Source organism: Carcharodon carcharias, chromosome 7 (assembly GCF_017639515.1).
Source record: "Carcharodon carcharias isolate sCarCar2 chromosome 7, sCarCar2.pri, whole genome shotgun sequence".
Taxonomy (NCBI): domain Eukaryota; kingdom Metazoa; phylum Chordata; class Chondrichthyes; order Lamniformes; family Lamnidae; genus Carcharodon; species Carcharodon carcharias.
This window is the reverse complement of record NC_054473.1, coordinates 188076644-188099063: the sequence shown is the minus strand read 5'-3', so window position 1 is coordinate 188099063 and position 22420 is coordinate 188076644. Positions and strand designations below refer to the sequence as shown.

The 22420-nt window shown below is 47.1% G+C and overlaps 1 protein-coding gene across 1 annotated transcript in view; it reads left to right on the top strand.

Moving 5' to 3' along the window:
• Positions 1–2903: 2903 nt before the first annotated feature.
• Positions 2904–22420, top strand: part of LOC121280234 (BTB/POZ domain-containing protein kctd15) — a 54864-nt gene continuing 35347 nt past the window's right edge. The window contains exons 1-2 of the mRNA XM_041192007.1: positions 2904–3023; positions 3211–3397. Of these exons, the coding sequence (XP_041047941.1) occupies positions 3389–3397 (9 nt within the window). The 5' untranslated portion in view covers positions 2904–3023; positions 3211–3388. The remainder of the gene's footprint in view (positions 3024–3210; positions 3398–22420) is intronic.

Genomic DNA, 22420 nt, shown 5'->3' with positions numbered 1-22420 from the left:
AGAACAGGTGGAGAGAGCAGTTAATAAAGCATATACATTAAAGCATACACTTCATACATTAATGTTCTAGATGAAGGAAATGAGGGCATCTTGGCTAAGTTTGCAGATGATACAAAGATAGGTGGAGGGACAGGTAGTATTGAGGAGGTGGGGAGGCTGCAGAAGGATTTGGACAGGTTAGGAGAATGGGCAAAGAAGTGGCAGATGGAATACAACCTGGGGAAGTGTGAGGTCATGCACTTTGGTAGGAAGAATAGAGGCGTAGACTATTTTCTAAATGGGGAGAGAATTCAGAAATCTGGAGTGCAAAGGGACTTGGGAGTCCTAGTCCAGGATTCTCTTAAGGTGAACTTGCAGGTTGAGTCGGTAGTTAGGAAGGCAAATGCAATGTTGGCATTTATTTCGAGAGGACTAGAATATAAAAGCAGGGATGTGCTGCTGAGGCTTTATAAGGCTCTGGTCAGACCACATTTAGAATATTGTGAGCAATTTTGGGCCCCGTATCTCAGGAAGGATGTGCTGGCCCTGGAGAGGGTCCAGAGGAGGTTCACGAGAATGATCCCAGGAATGAAAGACTTAACATATGAAAAACGTTTGAGGACTCTGGGTCTATACTGGATGGAGTTTAGAAGGATGAGGGGGGATCTGATTGAAACTTACAGAAGACTGAAAGGCCTGGATAGAGTGGATGTGGGGAAGATGTTTCCATTAGTAGGAGAGACTAGGACCCGAGGGCACAGCCTCAGAGTAAAGGGAAGACCTTTTAGAACAGAGATGAGGAGAAACTTCTTTAGCCAGAGAGTGGTGAATCTATGGTTTTATAGTATCCTGGGCTTTATTAATAGGAGCATTGAGTACAAGAGCAAGGAGGTTATGCTGAATAAAGGCCTTGTTAGGCCACAGCTGGAGTATTATGTACAGTTCTGGGCACCATATTATAGGAAAGGTGTGAACACATTGGAGAGAGCGTAGAAGAGGTTTACAAGAATAGTTCCAGGGATGAGAAACTTCAGCTATGAGGATAGGTTGGAGAGGTTGGGACTGTTCCCCTTGGAGAGAAAGCGGCTAAGAGGAGATTTGATAGAGATGTTCAAAATCATGAGGGGTCTGGACAGAGTAGATGGGATCAAGAACAAGAGGGCACAGGTTTAAAGTGATTTGCAAAAGAAGCAAGTGTGACATGAGAACAAACTTTTTCACACAGCGAGAGGTTCCGGTCTGGACTGCGCTGCCCGGAAGTGTGGTGGGTGCAGCTTTACTCGAGGCAATTCAATAAGGCATTAGGTGATTATTTGAATAGAAACAATGTGCAGGGGTACAGGGAAAAGTCAGGGCAATGGCACTAGGTCATAATGCTCATTTGGAGAGCTGGTACAGACATGATGGGCTGAATGGCCTCCTTCTGTGCTGTTAAAATTTTGTGATTCAGTGAAGATGGCAGCCCACTGTCACCGTCCCAAGGTAACTTGGGATAGGCAATAAATAAATGTCCAATCCCCACACTTTGGCAATTCTTATTTAAAAATATACATAAGCAGACCAAATTGCCACAGAAGTATTACAATGCCAGTGAATTGCTACCAGTGATGAAGCAAGCAGCTGCTTTGTGTGACATTCCAAATCATATCAATTTTAACTGAGGTTTTAATGTTTTAAAAATGGGCGCACAAAGGGGATGTCAAAAAAACTTTGTTCATCTGACACAATGCTGTTTAGAGTTACCATAAAGTTTACATCTGCCTGTGCATTGCTCTGTGCAGCCTCATAAAGTTAGACTTCACCTGTCCACTGAAAAGTTACACTTGCATGAATATTTGGCTAGTTGGCGCCAAAGATCAATTTTAAGAACGAGATGTAGGGAGGGAGAAAGTACAGGAATTTGAGCTGCAGGTAACTGGGATTTTCTTCCTATTCGCAAGACTCAGGAACAAACTTGCTCCAGTTTTACACAAGGCGCGGGGAGGGGGTGGGGGCTGGGGGCTGGGGTTTCTTTGAGGTCCAATTTGCAGGTGTCATTTCACTTCCAGTGTGTTTGGAAAGTGGGAGGAAAAGTTTTATTGTGTGTGTGTTGTGTGTGCAAATAATGAAACGAAAACATTAAAAATAACGTGGAGAGAGGAGAGAGAGAGAGAGAGTAGTAGAAAAATCTTTGTGTCTAGTTTTAAAAGAAACAAAGCAATTGAGGCCAATCGCCGGCGGAGCTCCCTGAGAAATGTTAGTGGCAGACCGAACTATAATTGAAATAGCGCTTTCTGCCCACAGGCAAGTTGCGAGGGCGCTTTTTACAATGAAAGAATGCATGGGGATTCACGTCATTGGGATTTAATGGCCGGCAGGAAATATGACATTGCCAGACATAGAAAAATGCACAAAACACACACACACACACACACACACACATATATATATATATATTTAAATGCAATCATTCCAACACCTTTTCTTCTCCCCCCCACCCCCCAAGTCCCCAATATTTAATCAGGCTGGATAGAGATTACAGGAAACGTGTCCCTGTGTTACTCATTTCTCCCTAAACTGAAAATTTATGCCTAGTTAAAAGTGCCTGGGGAAATATTACATCAGAAAGAATGACAATGATTAGAATCGGCTCTCTCTCTCTGTCTCCCTTTGAGGAGGGAGGATGGGGGGGGGGTGTAAAATGTATTGAGACGTGACAGAGTGTGTGATACAACATCTGATTCAAACCGTTACCCGGCCAGTGTGCAGAGGAGGGGGGGGGTGGGGGGCAGGCTGAGAAATTAAACCGTTAGCAAGGGATAAGGGCAAAATATATATATATATATATAATAATCATCCTTATCATCCCATCACCGAGGGCTTTGGCTGGGAGACTGTTTCCCATCATTTCGGGAGGACAGAGAGAGAGAGAGAGAGGGAGAGAGAGAGAGAGAGAGGGAAAAAAATATTGCTGGGATTTTCATATCGAAATGAGCCAGGGAGCGATTTAATCTGAACCCAGTCCCTGCCCGGCGGCGCCAGCAAAGCCCAGAGGCACAATTCAGGTTCTCTCTCTCTCTCTCTCTCTCCTCTCTCGCTCTCTCTCTCTCTCTCTCCCTCCCTCCCTCTCTCTCTCTCTCCCTTTTGCCTCCGTCTTATTTAGAGGCTGATTATTGGTTTTCTGTCTCTTGTCTGTCTCTCTTATCCTGCAACAATCTGCTTTATATTTTTTTTTGTTGTTTTTTTTTGGAGAAAAGAAAAGAAAAAAGGAAACACCACAGGAACAAGGACCCAGCCAGAGAGAGAGAGAGAGAGAGATCCCTCAAAATTTGGGCATCGATTTTGGAAATCGGGGGAAAGGAAGAAGAAGGAGGAGGAGGAGGAAAAGGAAGAGGAGAAAGCTCGGGAAGGGAGAGCCGAGGAAGGTTTGATGTTTATGGTAAGATGGGTCCTGGGTTCCGCTGCACAGACACAGACACAGACACAATTCCTGCATCGGTTCTTCACCCAGCGCCACTTCCCCACTGCAACTTGCAGCGTCCATGAGGCGCTTCACACTTCGGGGGAGTTGTTGGGGTGTTCCGGTACCGAGCCCGGTTCCCCGGAGTGTGTGTGTGTCCCCCACCCCCGGGGAGGGGGGGGGGGTCCGGCTCCGGCTCCTGTATTAAACTGGGCTGTAATACAATTGTTAATTGCTGTTGTTGCCGGCGGTAAGGGACGCCTCCCCTTGCCCGGGATCAGAGCTCAGGAGTCCGGGGGTGGGGGTGGGGTCGGGTGGGGGGTGGGTAGAGAGGGAGCAGATCGAACCGGGCGGGGGGAGCCGCTGAAACCCCCATCTGCTTCTTTTTGTTAAAAAAAAATATTTTTCTTTTTTGCTAAAGCTCAGTTTAGGATTTTATCCTTGTTGGGTTGTGTAAATATCTGCTGGACCCCCCACCCCCCCTCTTAAAATAGCCCCTGGTCCTAGCTTTGGGTGTGAGGTTTAATAGTTGGGGGGGGGGGGGGAGTTTGGTGTGAGTATTGAAGGAGTGTCATTTTGTTTAAAGTTTGAATGGCTGGGCTGTGGGAGAAGTTAAAACAACTTCACAGGCAAACTGGGAGGATTACAATAACAACAACCTGTATTCCTGTAGTGCCTTTGACATAATGAAACATCCCAAGGCGCTTCACAGGAATGTTATAAAATAACACTTGACAGACAGGGAGCTGCATCAGATAATATTAGGAGAGATAATCAAAAGCTTGGTTCAAGAAGCGGGTTTTAAAGGAGGTCTTTAAAAAGATGGAAGGAAAGCCAGAGATGTGTCAGGAGGGAGTTCCAGAGTTCAGGGTCCGGCAGCTGAAGACACACTCACCTGTGGTGGGCACTTGAAATCGGGGAGGCTCAAGAGGCCAGAATTAGAAGGGCACAGGGATCTCCGCGGGTCGTGGGGCTGGAGGAGGTTAGGGAGGAGGGAAGCCATGGAGGGATTTACAATCTAAGTTTGTGGCATTGCTTAACTAGGAGAAATGTAGATCAGCGAGGACAGGGCGGTGGGTGAGCAGAACATAGATGAGCAAATGTTTATGAAGGGTAGGAATTACATTATAATTGGAACAATTATTGGGGTTACAAGACTCCCCAAGTGGCCTGTGAGCTGTTTACAGTCTATTCACAGTTTCAGACTGTGCACTCCTCCTCCAGTCTGCTTGCTGGGAGCAGCTTTGAGAGCAATCAGTTCTGGCAGAGATTATGACAATCGTCTTGTGAACTAAAAAGGATCTGTACATCAGATTACTCTTTAGATTATTTATCTATCAGATTATCATTAAAGGTAGAGGCCGTGGTTAATAAAACCATTAGAAAAACAAAGCACTGGGATTTATTTCTAAAGGAATAGAATTAAAAAGCAGGGAAATTAAGTTTAACTTGTATGGAACCTTGGTTAGGCATTTGGAACACAGTGAACAGTTCTGGAATCCATATTATATAAAGGTTGTAGACACACTGGAGAAGTTGTGTTAGGGAGAGAGTTCCAGGATTTTAACCCAGCGACAGTGAAGGAACGGCGATATATTTCCAAATCAGGATGGTGAGTGACTTGGAGGGGAAATTGCAGCTGGCGATGGATTGAATAGGTTGGGGCTGTTTTCCCAATGATAAAGATCTTTTAAAATTATGGAAGGGTTTGACTGGGGAGACAAAGAGGAAATGCTTCTAATTGTGGGGGCAACCAGAAGTAGAGGCAGTCAAATTTATTAATAATTCCCAAAGGAAATTTATCAGAAACATCTTTTCCAGAGAGTGGTGAGAATGTGGAACCTGCAACCACAGGCAGTAGTTGAGGTGATGGATTTAAAGGGAATCTAGATATTCCTATGAGGGGGAAAGGAATAGATGGATATGTTGATAGGGTGAGGTAAAAAAAAAAGTGGGAGCATAAACACTAACATGGACCTAGTGGGCTGAATGGCTTGTTTCTGTGTGTAAATATGATGTGATTACATATTGGTTTATTTTTCAAATTATCAATGAGACTATTTGTTAGAGGTGTCAGCCATGGCTGAGTGTGTAGCACTGAGTCACAAACTTGTGGGTTCCACTGCAGAGACTTGAGCATGAAAATAAGTAAAAGTAGAATACAATTAATTGATTGTGGGAGGACCAATTGTAATGGGGTGAGAGTGGATCTGACCCAGGTAAATTGGAATCAATGATTGACAGGCAAATCTGTAAGAGAAGAACTGGCTGTCTTTAAAGAGGAAATGATTTGGGTACAGTCGAGACACACTCCCACAGAAGGAAAAGGTAGGACAATGAAGCCAGAGCTCCCTGGAAGACGAAAGGGGAAGAGAGTAAGATGAAGCAGGAAGATGGGACCATGGCTGACACCTCCAACAAATAATCTCATTGATAATCGGGCTGATAATACAACCGAGAATCAGACTGAATACAGGAAGAGAGGAAATGAAAAATAAATAAGAGAAGCGAAGAGACTGGCAGCCAAATAAGAGGGAATCTAAAAGTCTTCCATAGGAATATAAATAGTAAAAGGGCAGTAAAAGTAGGAGTGGGCAAGAATAGGGGCTAAGAAGAGGCTCTGTGTATGGAGGTGAGGGCAGGGTTACTAGCATCTGTCCTTATGTAGGAAGAAGATGCTGTTAAAGTCATAAAGAAAAAAGATGTAGTTGGGTCACAGGGATGGGCTAAAATGGACAAAGAGGAGGGAGTGGAAATGCTGCCTATGCTTGAAGTTGATAAGTCATCAGGACTGGATGCAATGCTTCTGAGGGTACTGGGGAAGTAAAGATGCGAGTTGCAGGGACACTGACCATTATCTTTCCATCCTCCTTAGGTACAGAGGTGGTGCTGGAGGACTGGAGAATTGCAATTTCTTAAAAAATTATTTCATGGAATTTTGGCCAGCATTTATTGCCCATCCCTAATTGCCCATGAGAAGGTTACACTCTTGTTCGAAAAAAGGGTGTAAGGATAAGCCCAGCGACTACAGGTTCACCTTGGTGGTGGGAAGGGTTTTAGAAAAATAATCTGGGTCAAAATTAACAGTCACTTGGACAAATGTGAATTAATTAGGGAAAGTCAGCGGGGATTTGTGAAAGGCAAATCATGTTGAACTAATTTGATTGAGTTTTTGATGAGGTAACAGAGAGGGTTGTTGGAGTTGATGCTGTTGTTGTGGTGTACAGGGACTTCCAAAATGCCACACAAACAGACTTGTCAGCAAAGTTGAAGCCCTTGGAGTAAAAGAGACTTTGTGGATACGGAGTTGTCTGAGTGATAGCAAACAGGGAGTAATGGTGAATAAGAAGCTGTGGATGCTGGAAATCTGAAATAAGAACAGAAAATGTTGGAAATAGTCAGCAGGTCAGGGACACCTGTGGAGGGAAACAGTTAACGTTTCGGGTCTGTGACCTCATCGGGTGAATGGTTGTTTTTCAGACTGGAAGTTATACATTGGGTTGTTGGCACTAAGACTACTTTACCTGATGCATATTAATGGCCTGGGCTTGGGTGTACAGGACACAATTTCAAAATTTGTAGATGACACAAGCGTTGAAAGTTGTGAGCTGTGAGGAGGATAGTAGTAGACTTCAAGATGACACAGATAGATTGGTGGAATGGGCGGATGTGTGGCAACTCTGTCCTGTTGTTATAAAGATATAAAGGCATCAATCACTCATAAGGAATTGTGTAAATACATTGTGGGGTCATTTATTTAGACTGGGCACATGAGAACATATATATAAAGCAAGCTTGAAGACAGCAGCAGAGCCATGTGTGTGTGCGTGCTCTGCTTAAAAGCAAAAGTGAAACTAAGACTAGGACACATGACACACTTCCCTTCTAATGATGTCATGTTGGTGTCTCTTAATGGCGCATTACAACAGACTCAATAGCAGTATTGTGTCCAATTCTGGGCACCACACTTTAGGAAGAATGTGAAGGCAGTAGAGAGGGTGCTGAAAAGTTTTATAAGCATGGTTTCAGGGATGAGGAAATTCAATTACAGGGATAGGTTAGAGAAGGTTGGGAGGAGATTTGATGGAGGCGTTAAAATCGAAGAGCAGCATATTGCAGAGAGATTGCTGAACTCAATGGTATAGAGGGACCTGGTCGTCCTGGTACATGAATCATAAAAAGTTATTAATAAGGTACAGCAAGTGATTAGGACGGCCAGTGGAATGTGGCATTTATTGCAAGGGGCATGGAATATAAAAGTAGGGACGTTTTATTGCAGCTGAACAGGACATTGGTGAGACCACATCCGGAGTACTGTGTACAGTTTTGGTCTCCTTATTTAAGAAAGGATATAATTACATTAGAAGCAGTTCAGAGAAGATTCACTCAACCTATTCTGGGACGAGGATCTTATCTTATGAAGAAAGGCTAGACAGGTTGGGCCTATACCCATTGGAGTTTGGAAGAATGAATGGTGATCTTATTGAAACATATAAGATCCTGAGGGGACTTGATAGAATGGATACCAGGAGGATGTTTCAACTTGAGGGAGAGACTGGAACCACGGGGCACAGGTGAAGAATAAGAGGTGTGTCATTTAAGACAGAACTGAGAATTTTTTTCTGTCAGAGCATCATTAGTCTGCGCAATTCTCTTCCCCAGAGAGCAGTGGAGGCTGGGTCATTCCATTTATTCAAGCAGAATTAAACAGATTTTTGGTTAACAATGAAGTCAAGGATTATGGAGGGCCAGATGGCAAAGTGGAGTTGAGACCACACCCAGATGAACCATGACCTTACTGAATGGCGGAGCAGGCTCAATGGGCTGAACGACCTACTCCTGATCCTAAGTCCTATGTTCCTATGTGTTCAAAATCATGAAGAGGTCTGATCAGAGTAGCTTCTCAAACTTTCTCACCGTACCCCAGTTTAATACTTGAAAACTCCAGTGCAACCCGGAGTCAGAGTGAGCGGGGGGCAGTTCTTGTGCGGAGATGGGGTGGGGGGGGGGCGATGTTGTTGGGTTGGTGGTGGGGGTGGGGTTCAATGGTTTTGTCCACACCCATTTTGAAGACCCCAATGAGGCCTCGGAGCTGAGAACTGCGCACACTTCTGTAATGGGCTGTCCCACCAGCAAGTCCACTTGACAGTCGCCATTGTGCCCCGGAGCTCGGGACCCCAAATGATCGTCCCATGACCTCAACCCACCTGGTCATAACCCACAGTTTTGGGAACCATGGACTAGATGAGTTGCTCTTGCCGAGAGCCAGCATGGACACAACAGGTTGAATGGCCTCCTTCTGTGCTACAACAATTCTCGGATTCTATGAACATCTAGGCTGATTCTCCAGTGCTTTACTGATGGAGTGCTGGAGTGTCAGATGAGATGTTAAACTGAGGCCCCGTCAGCCCTCCCTGGTGGACATAAAAGGTCTCATGACACTATTTTCAAGAAGAGCAGGGGAGTTCTCCTTGGCATCCTAGCCAATATTTATCCCTCACTCAGCATCACAAAAAACAGATTATCTGGACATTATCACATTGCTGTGTGTAGGAATTTGCTGTGTGTAAATTGGTATTCATATTTCTTACATTGCAACAGTAACTACAATTCAAAAGTATTTCATTAGCTATACAGCATGAAAGGCAAGTCTTTTTGTTATTGGTCAGGTTATCTACTAAATTAGAATATTTTATAGACCATCTGTCTATCACATTATTAGTTTATCTGTATTCTTATTTCATTCAATGTGGGCATCACTGGCTAGGCCAGCATTTATTGCTTATCCCTAATTTATTGTTCATGCCTTCTTGAACCGCTGCAGTCCCTGTGGTCTGAAGGCACCTACTTCTGCCTTGTAGATAGGGACTGGCTTTGGGGAGCCAGGAGGTGAGTTACTCTCCACAGGATTCCTAGTCTCTAACCTGCTCTTGTAGCCACAATGTTTATATGGCTAGTCCAGTTCAGTTTCTGGTCAATGGTAACCACCAGGATGTTGATAGTGGGAGATTCAGTGATGGTACACCAAGGGGAGATGGTTAAATTCTCTCTTGTTGAAGATGGTCGTTGCCTGGTACTTGTGTGGTGTGAATGGTTTTTCCCAATTATCAGTAAGGTAATGGAAGGGGTCATCAACAGTGCTATCAAGCTGCACTTGCTTAGCATTAACTTACTCACTGACGCCCAGTTTGGGTTCTGCCAGGGCCACTCAGTTCCTGACCTCATTACTGCCTTGGTTCAAACATGGACAAAAGAGCTGACCTCCAGAGGTGAGGTGAGAGTGACTGCCCTTGACATCAAGGCAGCATTTGACCGAGTGTGGCATCAAGGAGCCCTAACAAAACTGGAGTCAATGGGAATCGGGGGAAAACTCTCCGCTGGTTGGAGCCATACCTAGCACAAAGGAAAATGGTTGCGGTTGTTGGAGGTCAGTCATCTCAGCTCCAGGACATCACTGCAGGAGTTCCTCAGGGTAGTGTCCTCGGCCCAACCATCTTCAGCTGCTTCATCAATGACCTTCCTTCCATCATAAGGTCAGAAGTGGGGATGTTCGCTGACGATTGCACAATGTTCAGCACCATTTGTGACTCCTCAGATACTGAAGCAGTCCATGTCCAAATGCAGCAAGACCTGGACAATATCCAGGCTTGGGCTGACAAGTGGCAAGTAACATTCGTGCCACACAAGTGTCAGGCAATGACCATCTCCAACAAGAGAGAATCTAACCATCACCCCTTGATACCCAACGGCATCACCATTACTGAATCCCCCACTATCAACATCCTGGGGGTTACCATTGACCAGAAACTGAACTGGACTAGCCATAAATACTGTGGCTACAAGAGCAGGTCAGAGGCTAGGAAACCTGCAGTGAGTAATTCACCTCCTGACTCCCCAAAGCCAGTCCATCATCTACAAAGTACAAGTCAGGAATGTGATTGAATACTTTCCACTTCCCTGGATGAATGCAGCTCCAACAATACTCAAGAAGCTTCACACCATCCAGGACAAAGCAGCCCGCTTGATTGGCACCACATCCACAACCATTCACTCTCTCCCCTCCAACACACAGTAGCAGCAGTGTGTACCATCTACAAGATGCACTGCAGGAACTCACCAAGGCTCCTTAAGCAGCACCTTCCAAACCCACAACCACTATCTTCTAGAAGGACAAGGGCAGCAGATAGATGGAAACACCACCACCTGGAAGTTCCCCTCCAAGTCACTCACCATCCTGACTTGGAAATATATCGCCGTTCCTTCACTGTTGCTGAGTCAAAATCCTGGAACTCCCTCCCTAACAGCACTGTGGGTGTACCTACACCACAGGGTCTGTAGCGGTTCAAGAAGGCAGCTCACCACCACCTTCTCTGGGGCAATTAGGGATGGGCAATAAATGCTGGCCCAGCTAGCGAAGCTCACATCCCATAAATGAATTTTTTAAAAAGCCCAAGCCTGGATATTGCCAAGGTCTTACTGCATTTAGACATGGTATTAGTATCAGAGGAGTCGTGAATGGTGCTGAACGTTGTGTAATCATAAGTGAATATCGCCACTTCTGACCTTATGATGGAAGGTCATCAGATTATATATATCTGTTTAACCACGTGATTTGTCAGATTACATATCAGATTACTTGTTTATCAGCTATTTCAGATTATCCATGCTCACATACTCTTAGAAGCTTACAGCACAGAAGGAGACCATTCGGCCCATCGCTTCAGTGCCAGTCAGCAAAGATCTGACTACACTAATTCCATTTTCCAGTGCTTGGCCCATAGCCCTGGAGGCTATGGCAACACAAGTGAATATCTAAATACTTCTTAAATGTTAGGAGAGTTTCTGACTCAACCACCCTTTCAGGCAGTGAGTTCCAGACTCTCACCACCCTCTGGGTGAGAAAATTTCTCAACTTCCCTCTTAGCCTTCTACCTCTTACTTAAATCTATGCCCCCTGGTTATTGACCCCTCTACTAATGGAAAAAGTGCCTTCCTATCCACCCTACCTATGCCCCTCATAATCTTATACACCTCTATCAGGTCCCCTCTCAACCTTCGCTGCTCCAAGGAAAACAACCCCAGCCTATCCAATCTTTCCTCATAGCTCACACCCTCCAGCCCAGGCAGCATCCTGGTAAATCTCTTCTGCACCCTCTCCAGTGTAATCACAGCCTTCCTAATAATGTGGTGACCAGAACTGCACACAGTATCCAGTTGTGGTCTAAACCAGCATTTTATACAGTTCCAGTATAACCTCCCTGCTCTTGTATTCTATGCCTTGGCTAATAAAGGCAAGTATCCCATATGCCTTCTTAACCACCTTATCTACCTGCCCTGCTACCTTCATGGATCTGTGGATCTGTGCTCATCCAGTCATTGTCTATCAACCCTCTATCTATGGTCTATCAGCCTATCCAGTGTTGTAGACCAGGGTTAAGGCTGTCAAAAGGAAGGTGCCTCTCTCAACCACTGCTTCCTGCTCAGAACGATACCATTATTAAGCAGCTGCAGTGACACAAGTCTTTAGCCCATTTCTTCCTCCAACTCTTCTGCTTCAGCGGACACAACTGGACACAGTTCTCAAAGTACAGTCTGACCACAACTGTACTTAAGGTGCAGTCTGACTGGAACTGAGCACAGCACTCTAGATAGGTCTGAGCAGAACTGGACGTGGTGCTAGATGTGTATTCTGACTAGAACAAACACAGTGTTCAAGGTGTGGACTGAGCAGCACTCTGCACATTTGGAGTGTGTTCCTTGCCCCTGCTCCTTATTCGTATGTTTGAATTTCTCTGTCTTGTTTTCTACAGTTTTGGCTGTGTGTAATGTCACATCCGACTGGTTTTGTTGATCGCTGCTGAGCAGTAGTTGGAAATTTTGAGAGTCAGATCTCAACATTTTGCTCTTTGCCCCAGCCAACAGTGCCACAGTTAGATAATGTAGCGGGAGCTTTAATCTCTGGCTAATTTATGTTGAACCTACCCTGGGAGTGTTTGATACTACTCAGTAATTTCTCCCTCCAGTGCCCTATGTTACTGACTGTGTATCTAACTGATGTTAATCGAGCTTCCTAACATTATCATTCAGTAAGCCCTTACCCCCATGCCCTGTACCCTGTATTACTGATTGCTTTGTTGTTGAATGCATTGTCTTTAATGTAAGTGATGATCCCTTGCTCATTTTCATGTCGTTGAGTGGGATGAGGATCTATTGATAGTGTTTTCCCATGACTCAGTGTGTCTTTCTGAACCCCAGGCTCTGTCTTCACCTGACATCGGCATGCATGCTGCATGAGGCAGCTGGCACTGGACCATGATCAGTGCAAGAACCATGGCCCAGAGACACTGAGGCCAATAACAGCAGCCGGATCTGACAGTGATAGGCAAGGGACTCAGCATCAAAGCTGCCATCCAGTTACCTGTTGAGCTGTATGTAACTGGTAGCACTGTAAACGGATGAAGGGGTTTGAGAGGGGAGATGGTTCCGCTTGTGGGACAGGAGCCATCAATGTAAAACAGTCATTAATAAATCCAGAATTCAGGGAAAACTTCTTCACCCAGAGAAAGTGGAACTCACTCCCACAGGGAGTGGCTGGGATGAATAGAGAGATGAGGGGAGACCATGTAAGTACATGAGGGAGAAAGGGATAAAAGCATATGTTGATGTGAGATGAAGAGGGTCGGAGGAAGCTTTGTGAAGCATAAACACAGCATGGAGCACATGAGCTGAATGGCCTGTTTCTGTGCTGTACGTTTAGTGTGATTTGCAGGATAAATCAGTGGGATTTTTTAATGTTCCAGAAAACTTCAAAGAAAGGCAGTGAGTTGGGTGAGGGGTGGCGGGGGGGGTGGTGGGGAGTGTGCAGTTGTAGGGGTGTAAAGCAATAAAAAGATATTCTGTATTTGGAAACAATTTAATATATTAAATATCGATTAAACCTGCCTGCAAGTAAGTAGCACAGGCACCTTGTGGACTATGTTCTCTTTGAAACATTTAGTTTCATATGAAATCACTATCTGTGTACTCCACTGCTCAGTTATTACATTTCTGCCTTGAGTCAAGGGCTGACTTTATTGAGCAAGGTTTCTGTGAGCTGCTGGTGGTGGGGGTGGGGGGGGGTGGGGGGGTGGGGGGCGTTGAGGGGGGGGTGGTGGTGTGTGGGGTAGGGAGAGAGGAGCATTTTTCAACTTTAAAAAAAGGGAAAGTCTTGCATTTATGTAGCACCTTTCAACACCTCAGGATGTCTCAAAATATTTTACAGTGAAGATAGTACTTTTGAAATGTGGCAGTTGTAACGTAGGAGACACTGCAGCAAATTCTGTGCAGCAAGATCCCACAAACAGCTGTGTGATAATGACCAGGTAACCTGTTCATTGAAGGGTTAATACTCACCTCTCCTGAAGAATAGGGGCACTGCAACAGCTTCCGAGTACAAGTCAAGAGTTTCCTATAAACCTGGCTCGTGACAGTCATCAGAGTTTCCCAATCCCTATTCCTGTTGTCTCTCCCACTGCTGGATTGAGGAAGGGGAGAGTCAGCCAATGTTCCTTCTGGAAATCGCAGATCAGCGGAGAGAGTGTCCCCTACCATTGGATACGGACAGGATTACACCCACTTCCCCCATTTGGGGTGGAATAGATTGCTTTTACTCTGGGTTCAAGTGTGAGGACCATCGCACCGATCTGGCTGAGGCTGATGCTGTGCACAACTCAGCAAACAATTCCAGGGAATAAAGACGGATTTCATACCTTGGTTACACCCATAACAAGTACCGCTTGTGGCCTTGTCAGGGTACTGTGGAAATGCAGTGCCGAGCTGGACAGATTCAATACTCCCTACATCGGCAGACTGACATTCTGGGTAAGAAACTGGCAGATCCATTGGATTCATAGAATCAGAACCACTGGGAGTCAACGCCAGTGGAACTGTAACCCAGCGAGAGTCAACGCCAGTAGAATTGTACCCCAGTGAGAATCAGTGCCAGTGCAACTGTACCCCAGTGAGAGTCAACGCCAGTAGAACTGCGCAGCAGTAGTGGGGGTGGGAGGGTCAGTGCAGGTGGCACTTTACCCCATTTGTGGTCAGTAGCCTTAGGAAATGCCCTCCAGTGAGAGTCAGCACCTTCAGGAACTGTCCCCCAGTGAGAGTCAGCACCTTCAGGAACTGTCCCCCAGTGAGAGTCAGCATCTTCAGGAACTGTCCCCCAGTGAGAGTCAGCACCTTCAGGAACTGTCCCCCAGTGAGAGTCAGCATCTTCAGGAACTGTCCCCCAGTGAGAGTCAGCACCTTCAGGAACTGTCCCCCAGTGAGAGTCAGCACCTTCAGGAACTGCCCCCCATTGAGAGTCAGCACCTTCAGGAACTGTCCCCCAGTGAGAGTCAACACCTTCAGGAACTGTCCCCCAGTGAGAGTCAGCACCTTCGGGAACTGTCCCCCAGTGAGAGTCAGCACCTTCAGGAACTGTCCCCCAGTGACAGTCAGCACCTTCAGGAACTGTCCCCCAGAGAGAGTCAGCACCTTCTGGAACTGTCCCCCAGAGAGAGTCAGCACCTTCTGGAACTGCCCCCCAGAGAGAGTCAGCACCTTCAGGAACTGTCCCCCAGAGAGAGTCAGCAACTTCTGGAACTGTCCCCCAGAGAGAGTCAGCACCTTCAGGAACTGTCCCCCAGTGAGAGTCAGCACCTTCAGGAACTGTCCCCCAGTGAGAGTCAGCACCTTCAGGAACTGTCCCCCAGTGAGAGTCAGCACCTTCAGGAACTGCCCCCCAGTGAGAGTCAGCACCTTCAGGAACTGCCCCCCAGTGAGAGACAGCACCTTCAGGAACTGCCCCCCAGTGAGAGTCAGCACCTTCAGGAACTGTCCCCCAGTGAGTGTCAGGACCATCAGGAACTGTCTCCCAGTGAGAGTCAGCACCTTCAGGAACTGCCCCCCAGTGAGTGTCAGCACCTTCAGGAACTGTCCCCCATTGAGAGTCAGCACCTTCAGGAACTGTCCCCCATTGAGAGTCAGCACCTTCAGGAACTGTCCCCCAGAGAGAGTCAGCACCTTCAGGAACTGTCCCCCAGAGAGAGTCAGCACCTTCTGGAACTGTCCCCCAGAGAGAGTCAGCACCTTCAGGAACTGTCCCCCAGTGAGAGTCAGCACCTTCAGGAACTGCCCCCCAGTGAGAGTCAGCACCTTCAGGAACTGCCCCCCAGTGAGAGTCAGCACCTTCAGGAACTGCCCCCCAGTGAGAGTCAGCACCTTCAGGAACTGCCCCCCAGTGAGAGTCAGCACCTTCAGGAACTGTCCCCCAGTGAGAGTCAGCACCTTCAGGAACTGTCCCCCAGTGAGAGTCAGCACCTTCAGGAACTGTCCGCCAGTAAGAGTCAGCACCTTCTGGAACTGTCCCACAGAGAGAGTCAGCGCCTTCAGGAACTGCCCCCCGGTGAGAGTCAGCACCTTCAGGAACTGTCCCCCAGTGAGAGTCAGCACCTTCAGGAACTGTCCCCCATTGAGAGTCAGCACCTTCAGGAACTGTCCCCCATTGAGAGTCAGCACCTTCAGGAACTGTCCCCCAGTGAGAGTCAGCACCTTCAGGAACTGTCCCCCATTGAGATTCAGCACCTTCAGAAACTGTCCCCCCAGTGAGAGTCAGCACCTTCAGGAACTGTCCCCCAGTGAGAGTCAGCACCTTCTGGAACTGTCCCCCAGTGAGAGTCAGCACCTTCAGGAACTGTCCCCCAGTGAGAGTCAGCACCTTCAGGAACTGTCCCCCAGTGAGAGTCAGCACCTTCAGGAACTGTCCCCCAGTGAGAGTCAGCACCTTCAGGAACTGTCTCTTGGTGGGTGTCAGTACTGTTTGGAGAAGTCTGTATGTGACTGTGCATTGAGATATCGAGCTGAATGTTGTGAGTTTTTGCGACTGAAAGTTGAGCTGGTGAGAAGTAGGATTGTTTCCGGAACAGGCGATCTCGCTGTGAAAGCACGTCTGCTAACAAAAAAACCATTGTCCTGAGAAAGCTATTGACATGTACAGAAGCTCTGAGGTTGTTCATCATCAGCTGAAGAGTATTGATGGGAAAAGTGATGGGGCTTTGCACCCTGTTCATGCCTTCCAATCTGAAGACAAAGGAGAATAGGAAGAACTATTTGCAGATAGGTCAGCAGAAAGATCGAGGCCAGGGGACAGGATGTAAATATTGTGGGGACACCATGTGAAAAGAAAGGGAATGTGTCTAGCATGGGGAGAGCAATGCTCTAGCTGCAAGAGAGGAATCACTTTGTACACAAGTGTCTGGCTGGAAGGAAGTAAAGCAAAACGAGAAAGATGGCCACTGGAGAGATGTCAGATGATGATTCTGGCGAATCTCTCTACACCCTGGAGCAGTTTGGCACTGTCAAGTCTCAAGGAAAAAAGTGTTTTGTGACTGTTGGAATGATGGCTACAGAAGGAGAGCATCAAGCTATCACGGTGTCAGATAGACACCGGTGCTACCTGCAACATCCTGAGCTTCACAGACCCGTGTGAAGTTGCTCAAGATGGTGACCTGGAAATGAAGCTGTCGAAGGTAAAGTTGAGGCTCTGCAATGAAACAATGCTCCCCCAAGCGGACAAACTAAGCTGAGAGCCCGAAGCAATGGAAAGAAGGTAGATCTACAGTTCCAGGCAGTAGACACAAAGCAAAATCCCTTCATCTCCGCTGAAGCCAGTGAAAAGCTCAGACTGGTTAACCCTCCATGTACCAGAAGAGGTTGACAGTGTTTTGCACAGCACCAAGCCATTGACTGCTGGACAATTCCTAAAACATTATAAAGATATTTTCATGGGTCTTGGATAATGACGTCTTCCTGGTGAATTTGGCATCTTGAAGTAGATGGGAGTGTAAGATCAACCCAGCACCTCTTGAGGAGAGTTCCAGCTGCTCTCAAGTCCAGCCTGAAAGACAAGATACAGGAGCATGAAAAGATGGGAATAATCAAAAAAGTCACAACTCCTACAGACTGGAATAGCAGCATAGTAACAGTGAAACAATCTGGAAAGCTGAGAGTGTGCATAGATCCAGAGGACCTCAATAAAGCACTGCAGAGATCCCACTACCCTGTGCCAACCACTGAAGAAATTCTGCTGCATTTGCCAAGGCAAAGTTCTTTAGCACACTAGACGCGAAGGCTGGATACTGGCAAGTGAAGCTGGATGAAAGCTGCAGTTTCCTGACTATGTTTTGGGCATGATTTGGGAGGTATAGAGGGTTCCTTGTGCCATTTGGCACTTCTACTGCTCTGGAAGAGTATCAGTGCCGACAGAATGAGATAATCAATGATCATCCAGTAGTAGAAGTGCTCATCTATGGACGTGGAGGTAGGATGGAAGAAGCCATTGTAGACCATGACCAGAATCTAGTGATACTGCTGGAGAGAGCTCGCCAGATTGAACTTCAAACTGAACAAGAAGAAATTGCAACTGAAGATGACTGAAGTCAAGTACATAGGTCATGTACTGACAGGGAAAGTTCGCCTGGATGCTGAGAATGTGTGAGCTGTAGCAGAGACGCAGCAACTAACAGATGTGAAAGTGGTGCAACAAGGTGTAGGATTTGTGAGCAAATTTCCTGCCCAATTTGTCATCAGAGTGTGAACCTCTTCACAAGCTCACTGCAGAGGATGTTGGTATTGGAGCACAGAACAAGAAGCAGTTTTCACTCGCATCAAACAACCGGTGACAACAATGTCAATGCTGAGGTGTTACAATGTCAATGCTGAGGTGTTACAATGTCAATGATGAAGCTATCCTGCAGTGTGACAGCAGCAAGCCACAACTTGCAGCAACCCTCATGCCTGTTTGGGAGAGACAAAGTGACAACAGAGTCTGACCACAAACCACTTCAAAAGCATCTTTCTCAAACCACTTCTATCTGCTCCAAAGTGTTTGCAAAGTTGTTACTCCATTTGTAGAGATGTCATTTGGAAGTGAAATACTTGCAAGGAAAACGGATGTACATCGCTGACATGGTGTCGAGAGCCACACTCCCTTTGAAGGAAATTGATGACACTAGTACAGAGTGAGAAATCTTCCAGATTCAACAAGAAGCACCAATTCAGCGTGCTCTGGAAGTCATCAACACAGCAGCAACAGTGAATCTGACAGACAAGCATCTTGCTCAGATCAAGCAAACTACGCAACAAGATGCAACTCTCCAAGTGCTTCAGGAAGTGTTGATGAAAGGGTGACCAGAAACCATCAAGGACACACCTATTGTTGGGCACACAGAGACCAAGTGATTGCCCGAGATGGCATCTTGTACAAAGGACTAAAGTCATCATCCCTAAAGAGATGAAAAAAGAGATAATAAAGCACATCCATGCAAGCCATCAAGGAATCGAGCCTAGTCTAAAGAAGGCAAGAGAAGTGCAAAATGGGTGGGATAAAGGAGCGTTTCAGCCAGTGTAGTGCTTGTAATGAACATCAAGCTAAAGGGTCACTCATGATTCATGATGTCCCAGACAGACCATGGATGAAGCTTGAAGGAGACCTCTTCACTCACAGGAACTGATGATCTCATCGCCCTCAACCACTATTCAGACTAGTGGGAGTTAGACCAGTTGGTGTCAATGAGCACCAGTGAGATTGTAGAATGCCTGAAAGCACACTTCAATCGTTATTGTAATGAGCGACAATGGCCCTAAGTTCATGAGTGAAGAGTTCAGGCACTTCACAAATGATGGGAAATTCAGCACTATCCATCATCTTCACACTATCTCTAGTCAAATGGAAATGCTGAAGCAGCAGTGAAAATTGCCAACAAGATCATCAAAAATCAAGTAGATCAAACAGAGATGTGTTAAAGTGATCTTAGGGTGGAGAAAGACACCAGCTGAAGACATGGAAAGTAGTCCAGTTTAGTGACTAATGTCACGCTGCATCCAAGCCACAAAAAAACTACTGAGGGGAGAAGTAATAAAAGGAGTGAGTGGAAAAAAATCAAGGTGATACAACAGAAAGCAAAATTTCACTTTGATAAAACTGCCAAATCATTGTCAGAGCTGAGAATTGGGGAGCTGGTCAGAGTATAAACATTCAACACTCTCAACAAACGTCAGCCCACCTGGGTAGAGAAGCTGTCACCTCGATCGTACACGGTGAACAACTAGATGTATCATGGTAATTGCAAACCTGTCCATGGAATTGCAGAAGCTGCTCCGTCTGAACAGGCAGCCGATGAGGAGGATGTGAGTTCACCAACTGCACAAGGAACTAAACGCCCGTCAGTCCCAGAGGTCAACTCTTCCCCAACAAAGCCAACAATCAGCAGCAACAATTACCACGGCAACAACATTCTCTCCAGCAGCATCACTCTCTGGAGAAGCAATATCACACCAGGAGCAAGCAGACACCAGACAAACAGCCAATAACAACCCACACACACACTACTAGGAAGACCTGAGCTTTAAAGGTTGTGTGTGCAATGCATGTTTAGGGACAGGTTTTTCTTCACTCACAGGATGTGGGCTTCGCTGGCTGGGCCAGCATTTATTGCCCATCCTTAGTTGCCCTTGAGAAGGTGGTGATGAGCTGCCTTCTTGAACCGCTGCAGTCCATGAGGTATAGGTACACCCACAGTGCTGTTAGGGAGGGAGTTCCAGGATTTTGACCCAGCGACAGTGAAGGAATGGTGATATATTTCCAAGTCAGGATGGTGAGTGACTTGGAGGGGAACTTCCAGTTGGTGGTGTTCCCATCTATCTGCTGCCCTTGTCCTTCTAGATGGTAGTAGTTATGGGTTTGGAAGGTGCTGTCTAAGGAATCTTGGTGAGTTTCTGCAGTGTATCTTGTAGATGGTGCACACTGCTGCTCCTGTGGTGGAGGGAGTGAATGTTTGTGGATGTGGTGCCAATCAAGTGGGCTGCTTTGTCCTGGATGGTGTCAAGCTTCTTGAGTGTTGTGGAAGCTGCACTCATCCAGGCAAGTGGGGAGTATTCCATCACACTCCTGACTTGTGCCTTGTAGATGGTGGACAGGCTTTGGGGAGTCAGGAGGTGAGTTACTCACCGCAGGATTCCCAGCCTCTGATCTGCTCTTGTAGCCACAGTATTTATATGGCTAGTCCAGTTCAGTTTCTGGTCAATGGTAATCTCAGGATGATGATAGTGGGGGATTCAGTGATGGTAAAGCCATTGAATGTCAAGGGGCAATGATTAGATTCTCTCCTGTTGGAGATGTCAGCCCAAGCCTGGATATTGTCCAGGTCTTGCTGCATTTGGACATGGACTGCTTCAGTATCTCAGGAGTCACGAATGGTGCTGAATATTGTGAAAGTGAGTCAGATGAGAATGACCAGTTTTCAGTACATGTGATGATTTGCATTGTGGACCATGCATGTCCCTAATCTGCAGCTGTAAATGATAGTGTCTGCAGGTTATTTGCTTTCTGTGAAAACAGGGATGTTCAGAGAAGTGCCTGTGTGCACTGTGGCTTCCCCTGGTCACGTGACCTCTGATGTCACCCTTGGTGTATAAAAGCTTGAGAGTGGAAGCCACTTCATCCACCATTTGGAACAAGCACCTTCAGGGTCTGCCCCCCAGTGAGAGTCAGCACCTTCAGGAACTGTCCCCCAGAGAGAGTCAGCACCTTCAGGAACTGTCCCCCAGTGAGAGTCAGCACCTTCAGGAACTGTCCCCCAGAGAGAGTCAGCACCTTCAGGAACTGTCCCCCAGTGACAGTCAGCACCTTCAGGGTCTGTCCCCCAGTGAGAGTCAGCACCTTCAGGAACTGCCCCCCAGTGAGAGTCAGCACCTTCAGGAACTGTCCCCCAGAGAGAGTCAGCACCTTCAGGAACTGCCCCCCAGTGAGAGTCAGCACCTTCAGGAACTGTCCCCCAGTGAGAGTCAGCACCTTCAGGAACTGCCCCCCAGTGAGAGTCAGCACCTTCAGGAACTGTCCCCCAGAGAGAGTCAGCACCTTCAGGAACTGCCCCCCAGTGAGAGTCAGCACCTTCAGGAACTGCCCCCCAGTGAGAGTCAGCACCTTCAGGAACTGTCCCCCAGTGAGAGTCAGCACCTTCAGGAACTGTCCCCCAGAGAGAGTCAGCACCTTCAGGAACTATCCCCCATGGAGATTCAGCACCTCAGGAACCCCAGTGAGAGTCAGCACCTTCAGGAACTGTCCCCCAGTGAGAGTCAGCACCTTCAGGGTCTGTCCCCCAGTGAGAGTCAGCACCTTCAGGAACTGCCCCCCAGTGAGAGTCAGCACCTTCAGGAACTGTCCCCCAGAGAGAGTCAGCACCTTCAGGAACTGCCCCCCAGTGAGAGTCAGCACCTTCAGGAACTGTCCCCCAGTGAGAGTCAGCACCTTCAGGAACTGTCCCCCAGATAGAATCAGCACCTTCAGGAACTGTCCCCCATGGAGATTCAGCACCTCAGGAACTGTCCCCCAGTGAGAGTCAGCACCTTCAGGAACTGTCCCCCAGTGAGAGTCAGCACCTTCAGGGTCTGTCCCCCAGAGAGAGTCAGCACCTTCAGGAACTGTCCCCCAGTGAGAGTCAGTACCTTCAGGAACTGTCCCCCAGAGAGAGTCAGCACTTTCTGGAACTGTCCCCCAGAGTGGGTCAGCACCTTCAGGAACTGTCCCCCAGAGAGAGTCAGCACTTTCTGGAACTGTCCCCCAGAGTGGGTCAGCACCTTCAGGAACTGTCCCCCAGAGAGAGTCAGCACCTTCAGGAACTGTCCCCCAGTGAGAGTCAGCACCTTCAGGAACTGTCCCCCAGTGAGAGTCAGCACCTTCAGGAACTGTCCCCCAGTGAGACTCAGCACTTTCAGGGTCTGTCCCCCAGTGAGAGTCAGCACCTTCAGGAATTGTCTCCACAGTGAGAGTCAGCACCTTCAGGAACTGTCCCCCAGTGAGAGTCAGCACCTTCAGGAACTGTCCCCCAGTGAGACACAATGCTCTTGGAACACTGGGCATTGTACAGTGCTGGTGCCTAATTGGGCTGGTATACCATGTGAGCCGCTTTCTCTGGTTACCCA